The sequence below is a fragment of the Mobula hypostoma genome, chromosome 11, assembly GCF_963921235.1.
Source record: "Mobula hypostoma chromosome 11, sMobHyp1.1, whole genome shotgun sequence".
In the NCBI taxonomy this organism is placed as follows: domain Eukaryota; kingdom Metazoa; phylum Chordata; class Chondrichthyes; order Myliobatiformes; family Myliobatidae; genus Mobula; species Mobula hypostoma.
This window is the reverse complement of record NC_086107.1, coordinates 52,270,166-52,287,184: the sequence shown is the minus strand read 5'-3', so window position 1 is coordinate 52,287,184 and position 17,019 is coordinate 52,270,166. Positions and strand designations below refer to the sequence as shown.

Here is a 17,019-nt window from a genome sequence, read left to right as displayed (position 1 = left end):
CATGCTTTGCGGCCCGGTGGTTGGGGACCGCTGCTATAAGTTAACAAAATCAGTGCAGATACCTAGTACACATAGTACACTGGACTACCTTCAAACAGTTCTTTGACGATTGCATCCTCCAAATCCTCATTTTCATTGTAACAATCAAGATGATTGTCGATATTTTCAAATTCTTCGTAGTTCCTAACTTTTGAAGTAGTAGAATTGTTTCATTTTCACTCCCGGCCTTTCATCTCCAAGCCTGAACGCTTGAAACCGCAGTGAACAAAACAGTTCTAAATTGTCTTACAGTTTATTACTCACCGTCAATGACAAAAATCACTGCTTTTTGAACACAAACTCGCAAGTGACGCTATTTTAAAACAATTTGCTCTAAGCATGGAGTAGTGTCTAATGGCCACTCAACATACACACAACTGATGCTAGTTAGAAAATATTCCGCAACAGTCACCTGTCCCAATTAAACAACAGTGTCCCAACTAAACAAAGGGAATCCCGGCTATTTTCTCTATTTGTTTTTGTTCTTTGGGGTTGTCCCAAATAAACAGCTGTCCCAATTAATCAATGGCCCAATTAACCAGTATTCACCGTACTTACTAAGCCTGCAGACCAGTGTTATTGTCTAACCAGAAAACTGGAGAAGAAAGGAAAGCAGTAAGATTGGAGTGAGACTTTTGCTGTGTATTTAATATTTCAGTAGTATTTGAGTAATGTTGTAAATACATTGTTTAATTAAGCATTTTTTGTTGTTTACATAATTCATTGTGGGTAAAATATACCAAGTACGTGAATGGCATAAGACATTGTGACACCATATCACAAGTGTGCCCCTCATTAAAGTAAAAATGAAGTATTACCATGTGTTTGAAATCCTATGATTATCTTTTAAAAGCACAGCATTTTTTTCTTCGGAAGCAGGAGAGAAAAACGGTCAATTTAACAAAAAGACACAAATCAAACGAAGTTCACGGGTTCACAAACAATGAGTAACGGGTGATAATCATAAGAATTTTTTTTTAAAGACCAGAAATGGCAGGCTACATCAGAAATAAAGGTGCACCTGATTGCACAACAGGTAACTGGATTATGTATACTGAACAAATTGAACAATTATTTTGAAGCAATTGACAAAGCCAATGAAAAGTGAGTGCCAGTGTTACTGAGTGTTATTGGTGGAAGAACATAAAATTTGCTTAGAAGTTTGACTGCTCCAAGCAAACCAGCTGAAATTAGCTTTGCAGGGACATAACTCAGGAACATTTAGAACTGACACTATTGTTGATTACAGAATGCTACAAGTTTCATAATTGGAATCAAATAGAAGGGAATCCATTTCAGCTTGCATGGCTGAAATGAAGAAATTATCTGAGTATTGCCAGATCAGTAATTGGTTTAATGATGCACCAAGAGATTGTTTAGTTTATGGAATCTTACAAGAAAACATTCAAAAACAGCTACTAACTGAAGCACAATTTATATTTAAAAGAGCAGTTGAAATCACTGTATCAATCGAAACAGCAGCCAGAGACACAAGTGAGTTGCAGTCAGGTATGAGAGTGAGCATGAACAAAATTGCCATGTCTAAACAGAAACCCTACTGGCTAGAACAATTTGTCATAACGTCGTGGCAGGGGCTCATACACACTAGACTGGTACAAATTTAAAGGCAAGACTTGCAAAAAATGCAACAAAGTAGTCTATAAACAAAGAGCATGTTGGGCAGACAAAAACAAATGAATTGCACAGGAAACAGAAAAAGATAAAAATTCAAGTTGCAGTTTCAAGAAGAGTTGATGAAAAATCTGATAATGATGAGAGTGACATAGGACTGGCTAGCCTTGACATTTACACTGTGAAAATTAGCAGTAGACAAGCGATATGGCTTACACCAGAAGTGAACAGAAGATTAATTACAATAGAATTGGACACTGGCTTGGCTGTTTCAGTTATTCCGCAAAATAAGTTTGAACAGCATTTCAAAGATACTGAATTGAAGCCTGCAGATATCCAACTAAGAAGTTATACTGAAGAAAATGTAGCTTTGTGGGATTGACATTTGTAACAGTGAAATACAACAACCAACAAGACACATTGGGTTGTATGTGGTAAAAACAGGAGGGCAGAATAGTGGGCTGTGATTGGCTGAGACAACTACAACTTGATTGGAGAACCATCCACAATTTGCATGCCACACCCCCTGCAACAGAGTCAACTGAAAGCTAATTAAGAAAGTTACTGGATGATGCCACAGAAGTGTTCAAGGATGACATTGGAAAACTCAAACATATCAAGGGTAAAACAGTGTAAAATGAAAATGTGACCCCCAAGTTTTACAAAACCCATTTGGTTCCTTATACCATCTGTGATGAAGTAGCTTGTAAGCAAGATCACATGGAAGCTTGAGTGAGCCCTTGGAATGGGTCTATCAGGGTCTGTAGTGATTGTAAGGTAATCATCAATGTAGTACCGAAAGTACAGTAGATCAATACCCTCTGCCCAGGATAGCTGGTAACTTGCAAACCTTTCTGGAGGAAAATACTTCAGCAAAGTGGACAGCTGAGGCCTACCTACAGATGGAAAAGAAAGAAAAGTCCAAAGTGTTTCTCACCATAAATACTCACAAAGAGCTTTATCACTATAGTAGGCTTATTTCTGGAGTTGCGTTTGCTCCTGCACTCTGGCAAAATGCTATGAACCAGGTGCTGCAAGCTGCCCAGGCACTCCGTGTTACCCGGATGACATCATTGTTTCTGGTGAGGATGACAAGAACCATCTCCAAAATCTCAAGACAGTGTTAAAAATATTAGATGAATATTAGCACAACAGCATATTGCAACAAGTGGGGATTCTTTAAACTAGGCATCACTTACTGTGGTCAAACCATTGATACATAAGATTTACAAAATGTGCTGAGAAAGTTCAAGCAGTGGTGGATGCCCCAAGCCTACAGGATGTGTCACAGTTGTGCTCCATTTTAGGATTAGTCGATTACTATAACAGGTCCTGCCAAACCTGGCTCCTGTGCTCCAACCCTTGAACTCGTAAGTACAGATCGTGAAAAGATTACAAAGGAGTGTGAGGTAGCTTTCCAAAAGATAAAGAAAACAGTGGTGTCAGACATTGTATTCACCTAGTACAGCTTGCCTGTGCCGCCTCTCAAGGTATAGTTTCAAAGTAAAGTAAATTTCAAAGTAAACTTTAAATTTTATTATCAGTGTACATATATGTCAGCACATTCAACCCTGAGATTCTTTTTCCTGCTGGCATACTCAGCAAATCTATAAAATAATAACTATAACAAGATCAATGAAGGATCAAGTATTGCATAGAATTCAACAAACTGTGCAAATGCAAACATAAATAAATAACTAAATAATGAGAGCATGAAATAACAAAATAAAGAGTCCTTAAAGTAAGATCATTGGTTGTGGGAACATCTCAATAGATGAGTGTAGTTATCTCCTTTTTGTTCAAGAGCCTGATGGTTGAGGGGTAGCAATTGTTCTTGAACCTGATGGGGCAAGTCCTGAGGCTCTTGTAGCTTCTACCTGATGGCAGCAATGAGAAAAGAGCATGGTGTGGATCTCTGATGATGGATGCAGATTTCCCATGACAGCATTTCATGGAGGTGTGCTCAATGGTTGGGAGGGTTTTACCCGTGATATACTGGGTTGAATCCACCACCTTTTTAAGGATTTTCCATTCAATGGCATTGGTGTTCCCATTCCAAGCTATGATACAGCCAGTCAATACACTTTCCACCACACCATCTATAGAAGTTAGTCAAAGTTTTTCATGTCATGCAGAATCTCCGCAAACTCCTAAGGAAGTAGAAGTGCGTTATGCTTTTTTTGCAATTACACTTATATGATGGGTTGAGGACAGGTCCTCTGAGATAGTAACACCTAGGAATTTAAAGTTACTGACCCTCACCACCTCTGATCCTCCAAAGATCATGTACCTCTGGTTTGCCTCTCCTGCAATCATGTCACATGTTATGTGATGGAAATGAATGCCCATAGACTTTCCATCGCATTCCTTACCACTGCAGAGAAAAATTATGCACAGATTGACAGAAAGGTCTTGAGCCTGGTTTGGGGTGTAAAACATTTTAACCAGTACTTGTATGGGAGAGAGTTAACCCTCATTACTGATCATCAACCACTAGAGTCTATTTTCAACCCACAGAAGAGTGTTCTACTAACAGCAGCAGCATGAATGATGGGCTCCGCTTCTTGGAGGACACAATTACGTGACTGAATTCAAAAGGATAACTAATCATGGAAATGCTGATGGATTTTCCCTTTTACCATTGGAAAAGGAAATAACTGAAAAATTTACAAAAGAGGACACTCCTCCTGTCATAAAATCGAATGCAAATTTGATGCAAATCGAAAGTCTCCCCATTACATCAGAAATTATCCAAAGGAAAACTAGAAAAGATCCCACACTGCATCAGGTCTACATGGCAACTCAAAATGGCTGGAATGTGCAGCAGAAACTCCAGTTCCCCCATTTTTCAGTCAGTCAGTCTGTGGGTGCCGTTCTGAATCCGGGGTTGGCGGCTATGCACTTCCATCTTTGATGTTGCAACAGCACCGAGTACAGCCTCTCCTCCAGTTGGTTCTCGTTGGCCGCCTTGGCACCGCCCCGCAGAACTCGAGCCCGAGGCTATGTCAGCCCCCAGCCGCGGCCACTTCTTTGAGCTCAGCCCTTCCTTAGGCTGAGGCCCTGGGCAGGTTCAGGCACACGGTGTAACGCCCAAGTTCATCATGTCTCTTCTAACTAGGTGCATAGAATACGATTCGTAGATACGTGGTGAGGTTTTAGTCTCTTCCATGGAAGATGGCCGTTGGCTCATAAGGAACTCATCCGCCCTTTGTCAGGTCTCGTTTTTTCTAGTCCTGCTGAGTGTCCTCACACCCTCCTCACCAGACTAAGTCCGGTGGGGGAGCCGGCCCATTTTTACCAGCACCAAAATGAACTTGCCCTTAATGGAAATTGCCTTATAAAGGGATAGAGAGTTTTTATACTATCCAAACTGAGAGTTAAATTGTTGGATGAGCTACATGCCAGTCATCTAGGCGTGGCAAATTAAAGAAATGGCTCGAAGCTTTGTCTGGTGGCCTGACATAGATCATCAGATTGAGTAGCTTGCCATGTACTGTTTAGAATACCAACATGTTCAGAAGATGCCAAGAGCAGCACCTCTCCATCCCTGGCAATGGCCTACATTGCCCTGGTAGAAATGAAAGGTGTCCAGAGTTGTCAGAACCACTTCATGCAGTCCTAGAGTCAACTCCTACAACCACCATGTAGGAGAATTGAGATTGTTTCACAAGTCTCTCCTGCCACTCCTTGTCAAGAAAGATGTAATCCCACAAGAGTAAGAAATCCTCCACAGTGATGAAATCTTTAGGCCTTAATGGCACAGCTTAAAATTGACCCTGCTGTGGAAGTCTATATAGTAGTTCTATAATATACTGTATACAGTATATATATGTGTAACAAGTTAAGACATGTATATATATACATATATATGTATATAAGTTGATATTGAGGTTTATAGCTTTGCAGTAATATTTGAGTAGGATTGTAAAAATATATTATTTGATTAAACATTCTTTGTTGTTCATATAAATTATTACGGGTTATATGTACAAAGTATGTGAATGGTATATGTCATTACACCACCACATTATAAATGCACACTAAAGTAAAAATGAAGTAGACAAAATGTGTCTGGGCTCCTGCGTCTCTCTTTCGATTCGTTTTGGAGTTACAAAACATAACAACTTTTACTGTTGTTTCCTCCAAAAAATTGAAATGCGTAGTGAAAACCGATGGCATCTTCTGAGTGCTGTCTCAACGGCAATCCCTGTAGGTGATGGGTTGCCTTTTGTTATTATCACAAATTGTAACTTTAAAAACATATTTTCTTAAATACATACTTGAGCCAACAAAAAACTAAAGACATTTTACTGATATTTTTCAACATTCAATATGTTGGAGATACTATGATGTCATGCTTTCTGGAACCAATGAAGATCTGACCTGGGAGAAGGCATTTTGGGATTAATATTTACTTTACAAGAAGTTGGAAATATACATGGAGAAAGAATGAATGGAGTTTAATCCAGACAAGAGTGAAGAGCTGTACTTTGGGAGCTCCCTTAGGAGTGTGATGCACAGAAAGATTTAGGGGTGCAAGACCATAGCTTCCTGAAAGTGTCAGCACAAAGAAATAGGTAGTACAGAAGGCATGCATCATATTTGGTTGGGGCACTCAGTATAGGAGCTGGGAAGTCACGTTGCAGCAGCATAGAACTTTGGCGAAGCCATGTTTGGAATATTGTGTGCAGTTCAGGCCACTATATTACAGGGAGGATATAGAGGCTTTTTAGAGAGTGCAAAAGAGGTCTATGGTTTTGACTCAAAACATTGATAATCCCTTTCCTCTTACAGATGCTGTTCAACCCACTGAATCCCTCCAACAGATTGTTTATTGCAAAAAAGATTCACCTAGATATTTCCTACATTAGAGAGTATTAGCTATATGGAGAGGAGAAACTTGGAATGCTTTTTCTGGAATGTTGGAGGTTGAGGGGCAAACTGATGAAGGTATATAAAATTATAAGAGGCAAAGATGGAGTACATAGAGCCATTTTTCCAAGAATGGAAATGTCTCATACTAGGGGACATAGATTTAAGGTGACAGGAGGAATGCTTAAAGGAAAGTTTTGACAGAAATTTATTATACAGAGAATGGTAGGTGCCTAGAATCATTACATGGAAAGGTGGTGAAAGCAGATATGTTACCATTTAAAAGGCATTGCGAAAGGGATATGAACATTCATGGAATAGCAAGATGTAAACAATATGCAGGCAGATGCAACTAATTTAAGTTGGCATTATGGTCAGCATAAACATCATAGGCCAAGTGAGCAAAAAGCTACAGAACCTAGGCCTCTGTACCTCCCTCTGTAACTGGATCCTCGACTTCCTAAACAAAAGACCACAACCTGTGCTGGTTGGAAATAGCATCTCCACCTCACTGACAATTAACACAGGGATGTGTACTTAGCCTGTTGCGCTACTCCCTCTATAACCATGACAGTGTGGCTATGGATAGCTCAAACAATATCTATAAATTGGCTGATGATACAACCAATGTTGGCAGAATTTCACATGGTAACAAAAGGCATACTGGAGCGAGATACACCAGTTAGTTGAGTGGTGTCGCAGCAATAACCTGGCACTCAATGTCAGCAGGACCAAAGAGCTGATTGTGGACTTCAGGAAGGGTAAGATAAGGCAACACAAACCAATCCTCAGAGTGATCAGAAGTGGAGAGAGTGACCAATTTTATGTTCCTGGGTTTTAGTATCTCTGAGGACCTAACCTAGACGTAACATATTGATGCAGCTATAAAGAAGGCAAGACAGCAGCTATATTTCATTAGGAGTTTGAGGAGATTTGAATCGTCAACTAAAACACTCAAAAATTTCTACATATGTACCAGGGAAAGCATTCCGACTGGCTGCATCACTATCTGCAGTGGGGGTCTAGTGCACAAGATCTAAATAAGTTGCAGAAACTTGTAAAACTGTCAGCTCTACCATGGGTACCAGCCTCCGTATTATCCAAAACGTCTTCAAGGAGTGGTGCCTTAGTGTAACTCAGTTTTTTTCCTCTGTATTATTTATCATGTATTTCATTATACTGCTGCTGTAAAGTTAACATATTGCTCAACATATGCCGGTGATATTAGAAGTGATTCTGATTCTGAAACGGGCTGTTCCACCACTGTACTATTCTGTGTTATCTATGTTCTAGTCACAGAAAGAGAGTTGTTTTATAAACCTTTCTTTATCTACCACTGTTAATATACAGAGCCAGGTATAAAGTGGAATTGAGAGACAGTAGTAAATGAGTTGGAGGCTCTATAATATTTCAGATTTTGGAGCATTTATAAAGATTACATTCCAATTTTATAAAACATGAAACAGTTGCAGTTGAAGTGAATGATTCTGAGGTAAAGTTTATCATACAAATCACAACTCTGTGGTGATTAAGTCAGGAATCTTAATGAAAAAATACTGTTTTACTGAAGTTGAGCATATGCACCTAATATCATCTAAAGATGCCACAGTCTTACCTTAATTGCTTTGAACCTTTCTGCTTCATGCTCAAAGTTGTTGAAACAGTTAGTGCAGTTGCAATTACTGCAAAACTCTCCATTGGCAAAGCAATCACAATACCTGCAGCAGAAACAGACACCTACAGAATATATTACAAATAGTAAGGTAATGACAAAATTTACAGGGAGGACTGCAGAGTACTGAATTACTTTTTAAAAATAACTTGAAGCCTTTTAAAATTATTATTAAAATATGAGGAGGCACTCTAATAAGTTCTTTGTATTTCTTTATTCAACTTACCTTGTTTTTTGTTCCAATATTGTTCTTTTTAGTTATTTTGATTTCCATGCTCATGAACTACCTCTGGATTTGAAAAGCAACCAAAACGTCTTTTTGTGTTTCTGCCTGTACAATTACATTCTGCACTGTACAATTATAAAAACCTGCACAGTTGTTCAGCTGTCAGTCAGGAAAAGGGGAAAATGAAAATGTCAACTCATTGTGGTAGATTGTGAATAATGAAACATAATGATGTTTTCATTGATAAAGGAAAATCCCTTTAAAATTAAGTTGAGGAGTAATTTCTTCAGCCAGATGGTGGTGAATCTATGGAATTCTACGCCACAGAGGGTTTTGCAGGCCACATTATTGGGTGTATTTAAGGCAGACATAGAAAGGTTCTTGATTGGTAAAGGGGTTAAAGGTTACAGGAAGAAGGTAGGAGAATGGAGTTAAAAGAAAAATCAACCATGATTGAATGGTGGAGCAGACAATGTGTGCTGAATGGCCCAATTCTACTCCCATATATCTAATTAAGGGCCTCTTGCATGTACTGCACTTTCCTTCATGCTGCTTCCAATTGATCTAAACTATATAGACTTAAGAAGTTATTGACTCAAAGATACTCTGCATTCAATCTCTGTAACACCACTTGCTTTCTGAGTTTCATAATTTAACTTCAGTCTTTTTAAACAGCCCAGCTAGTTGTTCATTGTCCTCTGCAAACAATTTCAAACTCGAACTGTGGATTTATGCAGTTTAACTTTCAGTGGAGAGGGTTGTACATACCTAGCAGACGATACCGAACATTCTTGCTGAACGAATCTCACACAAAAAAAGTAGTTGTTGTTATTGAAGTTCAACCATCCCTAACAAATGGATTTTGCTGCGGGAGTTCCTCAGGGCAGAAGCCTAGGCCCAGTTATCTGCTGCTTCAGCATCGACTTTCCTTTAATTATAACGTCAGAAATGGGAGTATTTGCTAAAGATTGCAACCTTGTAACTTTTCAGGAAGCTAAACTGTCCGTAATCACACGCAGCAAGATGTACAGTAGATAACTTGCAGAAGGGTTGAGAAGTGGTAGCAAAAAAAAAACAAATTTCATGACATATGTGAGTAATGATAAACCAGATTCTGCTAATGGTCTCTAATGTGGACTGAGAGTGGGAAGGGGGCAGGGAGAGGGGAATCATGGTTGGGAAAAGGGGAAGGGAAAGGGGAGGGAGCAGGAAGTACCACAGTGACTTTCAGCAGTGATCAGTAAACCAGTTGTTTGGAATCAAATGACCTTGCCTGCTCTCAGGGCTGTGTGTGTCTGTACCTGTGCCAACCCCCACCCCTTGCACTCCTTCTCGTCAACCTGTCCCACAGCCCTCAAGTGGCACTCCATCCTCACCAGTTCCAACATCCTTTGCTTCTGCAGTTTTGCAAACTCTCTCTCCGCTCCACATTGACAAATACATGCCATGGGGAAACTCTAGATGGTTTCTAGAGAAGGTTACATGGTCAGCACAACATTGTGGGCCAAAGGGCCTGCAAGATGCTGTAGATTTCTATGTTCTAATATGCCTGCTAAACAAACGCTAGGCCAAATGATAATCTCTAACAAAAAGCAATCTAACCAACAATCTTCAATATTCGATGGTGTTATCATCGCCAAGAATTACACCATAAAGACCTTAGGGACAGTTGCATAATAGAAAGACAAATAGACTCCTCACATAAATACAAGAGCAGGCCAGAGGCTGGGTATCAGACAGAGAGCGAGTCCTGACAGCCCAAAAGCTCCCATTAACTTACGGCAATGACGGAATACTTCCCTTGCTTGTGATGAACACAGCTCCGACTTTCAACAAGCACAATACTATCCCGGATAAAATGTCCTACTTGATTCACACCCCATCCACCATCTTAAACGTTCATTTATTCCACCAATGGCTGCAGTGTGTGACCATCTGTAGAATTCTCTGGAGTTACTTGTGCTGACCACTCTGACAATTTTTCTTATCCCCATCTCTTTACTGCCAGAAGCAGGCACCTGGTAATACCACCATGCTGATTTGCAAATATGTTGTCATTCCTTCACCTCTGCTAACTCCAGACCTCAGAACCTCCTTGGTCAACCACGCCTTGGTTTTTTCACCAGCAGGACTGAAGCAGTTAAAGAATGTAGACTATAAAATTGTCAAAATTATGAATGGACAATAAACACTGGCCTTTCCAGCAATATCCACATCCTACAAAATTAATATAAACATAGAAATCCAAGTATTAAAATGTGGTTAGGCAACTAATCATCAGAAGTATATACACTTTATCATGGCTAGTTTTACCACTCTTTCCACTCAAAGCAGGTGTTTGATACACAAAGTTATGTTCTCACAACCTTTCGTCTCCAGGTAATCAGTAAACCTACCTCCTTTTTGTATCTCTTGTTCAAAAACAAGCAAAAATAGAAACAATGGAGGTAAAACTAGGCTTATGTATTCATTGCTGGTGAAGAGAATCATATAAAAGCACTACCACATAATTCAATGAAAAACAATTAAATATTTTTTACCATTCTGTGTATTGTTTATAAAAATGAAAGAGCACCATTAGCGTGAGACTGTACAGCTACATTGTATTACTTACAGTTTGAGGCACTGGGACTTGGTGCAATTGCACGGCTTTTTAGACCTTGAGTCTGTTGTCAATATTGGCAATCTGAACAAAGTAAAGGAAATTTCTCACAATATACTTATGAATTATTTCTATAGCTGAACTGTAGAAAGAATATCCATTAGGAAAGCCATGGACCTCTTTCCTCTGATAAATATGAACAAGTATGAATCCCTCTGTGTAGGTTCAATGAACTGGTACCGGCAATAAACCCAAACAGTGACATTGCTACTATTATTATGACAACACAAGAGCAGTCTGTTCAAACTTGGGAGGGTGGTTGGTCAATATTGGTCCCAACAGAGTAATTCTTTCGAGTCGCATTCCCCATCTCCTTATTTCCCTGCATCTCTGCAATTATTCCCTTTTATATGCTCATCAGCTTCCCTTTGGCTCTATTTGCCACTTAACTACTCTAAAAAGTAATTTACACTTGTCAATTGATCTTTGGGACGTGGGAGAGAAAAGGGAAAATTTATGAAGTGGCAGTGAGAATGCGTAAAGCTCACATTGAGTCAGGACTGCACATCAGATCAACATCAAACCTAAGCTGCTCGAGACGTGAGGCACCAATTGCTACACCACCGTGCCACCATGTCTTAATGGATAATTTTGTCTTCACACTCTTTATTTTATTTAATCAGTGTGTATCATCTCAGCCAATAAATGCTTCCTTCCTAATTTCCCTTTCTTCCAATAAAATAGAGGTCTAACAGTTCTCAAGCAACAGAAACATTCATTAAAACACCACCGTGCAGACAACTTAAGCTGGTTTCCTGGTTGGGAGGGGAAGAGGGGAGAAAGATTTTCTTTCAAGCATCACATACAAAAATCTTCGGCACAATTAACCATTGTAACTATGTACAACCTTAAGAGTTAGATGAGAAGCACAAATTTTACTAGCGAGAATTTACCACTATGGTGGGAACTCCTAAAAGCAACTGTTAACATATACAGTAACTACCAAGGGAACAATTGGTACGGTCAGGTTTTCTTAACTCTATTTGCCTACCAGCCCCAAGACAGAAACCCTTACTGGAACATTCAATAGGTAGAGATATTTGCATGTGAGTGCAGTTTTCTTCAAAGCAGATATGCCCAGAGCAGTTTGGGTGAAGACTGCTAATTTAATTTACAAATGAGGAGTCCTCTTTCTTCTTGCTGACCTGCCTTTTCATTTGAGGTCTATGTAATTTTGTTCCTAATGGCGACTCCTTTGCTTGTATCTTCGGAAATAGCTCTGTTTCTATCTTTAATATCTCTATTTTTCGCATTCAAGGTTCTTTTGAATACCCCGACCTGGAGTTACATGCTGACTTCAGTTCTTTGCTGGAATGGGACCAGCGCTTGGGGTCTCACAACTGGCCGTTATTTAATATACCAAGGACGCGGCCTAGAAGATTAGCACACCTTCAGAGTTTTGGGATTTCGTGGCTCTGGAGGCGGCAGGGCTTGAGGTTGGTGCTTCAGCAGGAAATCGGTGTGTCGTGGGAGATGGAAGATTGAAAGCAGCAAGGCGGCTGCTGGCTGTGTACCCAGAGACACGAGTTTTTTGGGCACAGAGCTCAGAAAAAAGCGACACAACAGACTTCTAACATCGTAAAACAGCGAGTTGTTTGTTATGTCTCCCCTCTTGCTGTGAAACCCAGGCACCTCTTTTTCCCTTATTAGGGAAAATTATTCCCTTATTCGAGCCTGTGGTATGGCAAGTTACCGGGTGAATGAGTAGTCTTTGGGAACTGCAAGTCAGTGTCTTTATTGATATTTTGCTGCATGCTTGAGTGCTTGGTGAGGGGCGCTGATGCATTTTTTGCTGGTTGGGGAGGGGGATCATTGAAAGTGCAGATTGTTATTAATGATTATGATATAGTTGGGATCACAGAGACATGGCTCCAGGGTGACCAGGGATGGGAGCTCAACGTTCAGGGATATTCAATATTCAGGAGGGATAGACATGAAGGAAGGGGAGGTGGGGTGGCGTTGCTGGTTAAAAAAGAGATTAACGCAATAGAAAGGAAGGACATAAGCTGGGAAGATGTGGAATCGATATGGGTAGAGCTGCGTAACACTAAGGGGCAGAAGACGCTGGTGGGAGTTGTGTACAGGCCACCTAACAGTAGTAGTGAGGTCGGAGATGGTATTAAACAGGAAATTAGAAATGTGTGCAATAAAGGAACAGCAGTTATAATGGGTGACTTCAATCTACATGTAGACTGGGTGAACCAAATTGGTAAAGGTGCTGAGGAAGAGGATTTCTTGGAATGTATGCGGGATGGTTTTTTGAACCAACATGTCGAGGAACCGACTAGAGAGCAGGCTATTCTGGACTGGGTTTTGAGCAATGAGGAAGGGTTAATTAGCGATCTTGTCGTGAGAGGCCCCTTGGGTAAGAGTGACCATAATATGGTGGAATTCTTCATTAACATGGAGAGTGACGTAGTTAATTCAGAAACAAAGGTTCTGAACTTAAAGAGGGGTAACTTTGAAGGTATGAGTCGTGAATTAGCTAAGATAGACTGGCAAATGACACTTAAAGGATTGACGGTGGATATGCAATGGCAGGCATTTAAAGGTTGCATGGATGAACTACAACAATTGTTCATCCCAGTTTGGCAAAAGAATAAATCAAGGAAGGTAGTGCACCCGTGGCTGACAAGAGAAATTAGGGATAGTATCAATTCCAAAGAAGTAGCATACAAATTAGCCAGAGAAAGTGGCTCACCTGAGGACTGGGAGAAATTCAGAGTTCAGCAGAGGAGGACAAAGGGCTTAATTAGGAAGGGGAAAAAAGATTATGAGAGAAAACTGGCAGAGAACATAAAAACGGACTGTAAAAGCTTTTATAGATATGTAAAAAGGAAAAGACTGATAAAGACAAATGTAGGTCCCCTGCAAACAAAAACAGGTGAATTGATTATGGGGAGCAAGGACATGGCAGACCAATTGAATAATTACTTTGGTTCTGTCTTCACTAAGGAGGACATAAATAATCTTCCAGAAATAGTAAGGGACAGAGGGTCCAGTGAGATGGAGGAACTGAGCGAAATACATGTTAGTAGGGAAGTGGTGTTAGGTAAATTGAAGGGATTGAAGGCAGATAAATCCCCAGGGCCAGATGGTCTGCATCCCAGAGTGCTTAAGGAAGTAGCCCAAGAAATAGTGGATGCATTAGTGATAATTTTTCAAAACTCGTTAGATTCTGGACTAGTTCCTGAGGATTGGAGGGTGGCTAATGTAACCCCACTTTTTAAAAAAGGAGGGAGAGAGAAACCGGGGAATTATAGGCCGGTTAGCCTAACGTCGGTGGTGGGGAAACTGCTGGAGTCAGTTATCAAGGATGTGATAACAGCACATTTGGAAAGCGGTGAAATGATCGGACAAAGTCAGCATGGATTTGTGAAAGGAAAATCATGTCTGACGAATCTCATAGAATTTTTTGAGGATGTAACTAGTAGAGTGGATAGGGGAGAACCAGTGGATGTGGTATATTTGGATTTTCAAAAGGCTTTTGACAAGGTCCCACACAGGAGATTAGTGTGCAAACTTAAAGCACACGGTATTGGGGGTAAGGTATTGGTGTGGGTGGAGAATTGGTTAGCAGACAGGAAGCAAAGAGTGGGAATAAACGGGACCTTTTCAGAATGGCAGGCGGTGACTAGTGGGGTACCGCAAGGCTCAGTGCTGGGACCCCAGTTGTTTACAATATATATTAATGACTTGGATGAGGGAATTAAATGCAGCATCTCCAAGTTTGCGGATGACACGAAGCTGGGTGGCAGTGTTAGCAGTGAGGAGGATGCTAAGAGGATGCAGGGTGACTTGGATAGGTTGGGTGAGTGGGCAAACTCATGGCAGATGCAATTTAATGTGGATAAATGTGAAGTTATCCACTTTGGTGGCAAAAATAGGAAAACAGATTATTATCTGAATGGTGGCCGATTAGGAAAAGGGGAGGTGCAACGAGACCTGGGTGTCATTATACACCAGTCATTGAAAGTGGGCATGCAGGTACAGCAGGCGGTGAAAAAGGCGAACGGTATGCTGGCATTTATAGCGAGAGGATTCGAGTACAGGAGCAGGGAGGTACTACTGCAGTTGTACAAGGCCTTGGTGAGACCACACCTGGAGTATTGTGTGCAGTTTTGGTCCCCTAATCTGAGGAAAGACATCTTTGCCATAGAGGGAGTACAAAGAAGGTTCACCAGATTGATTCCTGGGATGGCAGGTCTTTCATATGAAGAAAGACTGGATGAACTGGGCTTGTACTCGTTGGAATTTAGAAGATTGAGGGGGGATCTGATTGAAACGTATAAGATCCTAAAGAGATTGGACAGGCTAGATGCGGGAAGATTGTTCCCGATGTTGGGGAGGTCCAGAACGAGGGGTCACAGTTTGAGGATAGAGGGGAAGCCTTTTAGGACCGAGATTAGGAAAAACTTCTTCACACAGAGAGTGGTGAATCTGTGGAATTCTCTGCCACAGCAAACTGTTGAGGCCAGTTCATTAGCTATGTTTAAAAGGAAGTTAGATATGGCCCTTGTGGCTACAGGGGTCAGGGGGTATGGAGGGAAGGCTGGGTTCTGAGTTGGATGATCAGCCATGATCATAATAAATGGCGGTGCAGGCTCGAAGGGCCGAATGGCCTACTCCTGCACCTATTTTCTATGTTTCTATGTTTCTATGTTTGCTGCTGCTTACGCATAGGAAGGGGAGCTGGGGGGGGCTTTGGGCTTCTAACATTTAACTATCATTCATTCGTTGGGGCACTCTGTTTTTGTGAATGATTGCAAAGAAAAAGAATTTCAGGATGTATATTGTATACATTTTTCTGACATTAAATGTACCTTTGAAATCTTGAATATGCATATCCATTCCCTAACCTTGAAGCACTAAGCCAATGTCTGTTGCATAGTTATGACATAACTGTTGTGATAATCCATCAGAATACAATGATTCATTTTATGTATTACCTAAATTAGTTTCTAGGCTAATGATTCCTACAAATATGTAGTTCCATGGGAAGATACCAGTAAATCATCACTACCAAAATGCTTGAGGAACTCAGCAGGTCAGGTAGCATCTATGGAAGGGAGATTCAAAGTTCCAGGCCAGGACCCTTCATCAGAACTCTGGATTTCCAGCATCTGCAGAATCTCTAGTGTTTTTAATCATAACTACCTTATTGCAATGCTGGCTTGGATAGAGAACACAAGTGGGCTTTTCAATAATGGAAGCACCACGGACTCTGCAACATCCACTTGTGCATTTTCAACTTCTGGATAAAGATTTACAACTGATTCCGGGATTACAAAATTTGTGGTGCAAAGGATCTAAGAACCCCAAAAAATAAAAAACAAAAAAAAACTTAGCTTGCAGGTACAGTCCTAATTAAAAAGACTTAAGTGTATTAAGACTTAATACACAAGTGGGGTAATTTTGCTGCAATTTTACAGGGAGATCACAGCTGGAGTACTGCATATAGATTTACTTTTGTCCATATTTAAGGAAATAAAGTATCTGCACTGGAGGCAATTTATGGACAGTTCATTAAGTTGATTGCTGGGATAAAAGGATTGATGTACAAAGCAAGATTGGGATATTTGGGCCTATGCAGATTGGAATTTAGAAGAATGAGAGGGGTTCTTATTGAGATATATAAGATTTTGTGGGTTGTTGATAAGGTGGATGCTGAGAGGATTTCTCTATAACTGTGTGTGTGGGGAGGGGTAGAGTGATAGAATAAAGGGTTGGCCGTTTAACCAGAAATGAGAAGGAATTTCTTCTCAGAAGGTATGAATCTTTGAAAATCTCTGCCCAGAGATCTGTTCAAGGAGAGACTGACCAACATTTAAACTCCAAAGAATCAAGAGCTACAAAGTGGGGGTGGGGGTATGGCCAAGATTGGTCCAGCCACATTTTTATTGAATTGTACAGCAG

At 40.4% G+C, this 17,019-nt stretch overlaps 1 protein-coding gene across 1 annotated transcript in view; it reads right to left on the bottom strand.

The window, feature by feature from the left end:
• Positions 1 to 17,019, bottom strand: part of tesmin (testis expressed metallothionein like protein) — a 92,184-nt gene that overhangs the window by 17,688 nt on the left and 57,477 nt on the right. Inside the window, exons 5-6 of the mRNA XM_063061472.1 lie at positions 11,056 to 11,127; positions 8,159 to 8,261 (exon numbers count right to left, since the gene is read on the bottom strand). Of these exons, the coding sequence (XP_062917542.1) occupies positions 8,159 to 8,261; positions 11,056 to 11,127 (175 nt within the window). The remainder of the gene's footprint in view (positions 1 to 8,158; positions 8,262 to 11,055; positions 11,128 to 17,019) is intronic.